Source organism: Thunnus thynnus, chromosome 10 (genome assembly GCF_963924715.1).
Source record: "Thunnus thynnus chromosome 10, fThuThy2.1, whole genome shotgun sequence".
Taxonomy (NCBI): Eukaryota; Metazoa; Chordata; class Actinopteri; order Scombriformes; family Scombridae; genus Thunnus; species Thunnus thynnus.
In genome coordinates this window covers 31,952,356-31,956,250 of record NC_089526.1, presented here as the reverse complement: position 1 = coordinate 31,956,250, position 3,895 = coordinate 31,952,356, and the positions used below count along the sequence as shown (strand labels likewise).

The window sequence follows — 3,895 nt, the reverse complement described above, 5'->3', positions numbered from 1 at the left end:
TTATGTAGTTTTGAATGACATGTTTGCTTTTGCAAGAGATGTAAGATATTTTGTATTGTGTGTATATGTTTTTGTTTTTTATGTGTAGAGTTTCGACAAAGAAGGCCCTAGTTTCAGAAATTGGGTTTTAGCAATAGTAAAAAAACTGTAATGTGCTGCAGCTAATTAGCCTGCTAATTGAAATTAGCGGTGCACTTTTGCCCGGTGAATGTTTGTCTTGGTGTCTCGTTCAACAAGCTAAGCTGCAGGACAAGACGTGTTCATGTTTGTAAGTTAGATAAGACGGCGACATTAGCAGGAAAGCTAATGTGGGTTGTTGTTCAGAGTCTGTGGCTCTTGTATTGGGCAGCAGGGTGCAATCAGGCTCAGTGTGACCGTCTGCTCTGTCTAGAAGAAAAGCAGCAGATGTCAATATGTCAATCAAGATTGTTAAAAAAATGTCACCATGTTACTGCTTTATGCTAGATTTGATTTGCTGTACAAGGTCTCAAGGAAACAAGGTCTCAATCTATGTAAACGGATAACTAAAGATATTCTTACAGATTAATACAAAACTAACTACATCATGAAACAAACAAACAAACAAAAAATATATACATACACATATATACATAAATATATATGTATATGTGTGTATATATATTCATATATATATGTATATATATATATATATATATATTTCTCCCTTTTTAGTTTAATTTTTTTTTTCTCAAGGGGGAACATGGGCAAGTGATTTACAGAACAGATATATATGCTGTTTTGGACAAGAAAAGTGGTATTTAATTTTAGTCGGATAATTGATTCTGGTGGTACCAGTATACAGTGTTCATTGGAACTGTAATAACTTGCCCGTTTCCAGAGAAAATTGAGTAACTCAAATAAAATACCTTAGACAATCTAGATAATTTTTTGGTTTGTTTAACCCGTCTGATCATCTGACTGCAGTTCTTGGTTGCTGCGTCAGACTTTGTTGTGGCAATGTAGCCATGTTACCAAATCTCAACAATTACTTTGGGAGCAGTGTTATCATTACCACTAGAAATGATGGCCAAAACAGAAAAAATGAGACCCAAGTTGAAACCAGAATTGTTGAAACCAGAGAAACAACTCAACAGTGGCAACTTTGCCGTGGAGTCACAAACATAAATACACATGGAGAGCAAAAATATTTCACAGTATCACATTTGAACACTAATTTTATTGGTCAAAGAAACATTTCTCCAAAGCATTCTTTATGTTCTACAAGCAAGCTGTGCAGGGCTACACAAACTTTACTGACTCATACTCAAATAAGGTCATCAAATGTTTGGCACTTTTTTTTTTTCTGACTACAAAGAAAAGCAGCAGATGAATATGTCAATCAAGATTGTTCAAAAAATGTCAGAGAGAGATATTTGCATTACATTTCTATGCAAACAAGAGCTGTTGGCTGTCGAAGAAAGGCAAGAAGATTGGGGCCAATGATGTATGTCTCTTTTGCCTTATAATGTGTAGATGCGTAGATCTCAGTGATGCGTTTATTGTTGTTGTTGTGTCTCACCAAAACTCTGTCTGCGTTACTCTCTGGGTTGCTGCGGTTGTAGTACTTCTTGACCTCATACGGCAGATCCTCAGCATGATGATAGTGGAGGTTTCCAATGGTATAGTACCGGAATTGCTTTTTGTCCTTTATCACTGGAAGCAGAGGCCGGGGCCCTCGGTTCTTAAACTCGTGAAATCCATACTCTCCCTGTGTGGGATTACACAGAGCCACCATGTTGTTGTCCACGCAGTTCTGAACATACCACACCAGCAGCTTAATGCCATGGTGAGGCGGCGGTTGACCAAACCCGCTGTCCTGCAGCTCTTGATCTGAGTCGAGGGTCTTCAGAGCTGAGGTCAGAATGATGGACAACACCAGTGTCAGATGAAACAAAGAGTGCATCCCTGTGCCATGTGCCATGTCCAGAATATCTATGAAAAACATATTAATACTTAATTCTTTACATGACATAACCACAGTGGATACAGAACAGTGTATTCTTTCACAGCTTACCGTAACAGGAGAAAAGTAATGACAGGTGTCTCCAAATGTGCTTGCAACTGTAGCTGAAGTCTCTACTCTCTGCTGGGCATGACACAACTGCTGGGAATCGTGGTTGACTTCTCTCCGTCTTTTGTACGTAAGATGAAAGCAGCATACTATTACTTTTGATCAGAGATGAAACTATTGTCATTCTCTATTTGCAATGAAAGAGGAAGTGCTGTGGTTGTTGCACAGCTGGGGTCTGCAGAGAGTTTGGTTTAAATTTAGACAAGTTAAGCCTCAGCGTGAAATAAGTATTTACAAAATGTTGACACTGCAACGCCGAGGTGTCAAACCATGGATAGACTTGATCATAGGGAAGTCTGCATGTTGTTGTAAACTGTGATACTGTGCTTGCACTGTGACAGGAGTGTAAGCACAAGTCAAGATTTAGGCTCAGAGGACATCGTGGTCATGATCACAAATGGTAGCATTTCTTAACTTCTGCTTTCACTCCCAATTGAAAGTAACATCTGCGGCAGAACAGCAGAATAGTAGGAGAGAGAGAAATATTTGTCTTTTAAGCTGCTAAGTGCTCCACTATGTTCAGCAGTTAGATTAACAGTAAGTTTTTAGTGAGTGCACTGAAAATGGGACCCTGCTGCTGCAGAAACAAGGTTAACAAGAGATTCTGAAAACTAAAATAAAACCAAAATAATGAGCTGAGGAATGCTAAAAAACGAGAGTTGAGAATAGCTGTAGAGTTGGTGAAAATTCTCTTCCACATCATTTGTAGTCACTTGATCCACTGTTGACATGAAAAAAATATTGATTTGCACACCAAAAATCCTTAAAAATAAAAAAGAAACTTATGTGAAAATACCTGTGCACATTTTCTTACATGCAATTTCAGGGATTTGTAGTTGGTTGGCTGGTTGGTGTGAGCCAGGCAGAGTTAGTCAGGGTGAGTTTTTGTTACTCAGACTGATTCCTAAGCTGTTCAGGGTCTGTCTCCTTTTGAAAGACACGGCCTACAATAGTGCAGCCTTTGGAGAACTGAGAGCTAATAGGCTGAACCTGCACCTCTTTCCCCAAACGGGATTTTCATCACCAGGTGCTGCTCCTCACCCCAAAGCGGCTGTGCTTGTTATTCACAGCAGGGTATTTCTAGTTTCTGATGCAAAGTTAGCCACAAAAAGAAAGTGGATGAGGCACCTGGCTGTGGAAGCATGTGGGGGAATCACATAACATAACAAATAAAGAAGTTTAATAAGCACAATATGGATAATGCTAAAAATGTTCACCTTTGATTATACATTTTATAAGAATGATCTGAACATTTTGGTGCAGTGTGACTGCTAAACACACTGCTGCAAGAATAGGAAAACATAAAGAGCTAAATAACACCTTGTAGAAAAACAGAGTGGTCACCGAAGGCATTCTCCTTTGAAATACACGAGGGAGTGATACATCCATCTCTAGAGAACCGTCTTTGCTCGCAGCCATTATCATACAAGTGTAGCCCACTTTTTTTTCCTTTTTGCCTTCTGTTGTTGCCTCAGCACCAGTCTAGGCTGACAGGTTGCAGTGGGTCAACCAGCTCTCTGAGGAGTTAGGTACGCACAGCGAATTACAATTAGACCCAAAGACAAGTGAACAGCACGCAGTGGATTATGGGATACTGATGGCTGCAAAGGCCATGCTGGTTGTGTCCTCCAAATTAAAGGAAAGTATGGCAGCAGTTCATGGCTGTATACAGTTTCTTAAAATTTGTTTTTTTAAGTTAATGAAACAAGACAGTTCAAATGATACAATGTATTTTTTTTGACAAAGTAGACACAACAGAACACATGCACAGACTCTAGGGAACAAAGTTAAACTGAAATGTAC

General features: G+C 39.2%; 1 protein-coding gene across 2 annotated transcripts; it reads right to left on the bottom strand.

Moving 5' to 3' along the window:
- Positions 1-1,178: 1,178 nt before the first annotated feature.
- Positions 1,179-2,205, bottom strand: si:ch211-198c19.1 (uncharacterized protein LOC100151013 homolog). Of its 2 annotated transcripts, none has more exons than XM_067600153.1 (2): positions 2,036-2,205; positions 1,179-1,953 (listed from the first exon to the last, which is right to left on the bottom strand). In XM_067600153.1, the coding sequence occupies exons 1-2, from the start codon at positions 2,178-2,180 to the stop codon at positions 1,400-1,402; spliced, it is 699 nt and encodes a 232-aa protein (XP_067456254.1). In that variant the 5' UTR covers positions 2,181-2,205; the 3' UTR covers positions 1,179-1,399. The 2 variants fall into 2 exon arrangements, with proteins under 2 accessions (XP_067456254.1, XP_067456255.1); XM_067600154.1 differs by having other exon boundaries at positions 1,179-1,872.
- Between the last annotated feature and the right edge of the window lie 1,690 nt (positions 2,206-3,895).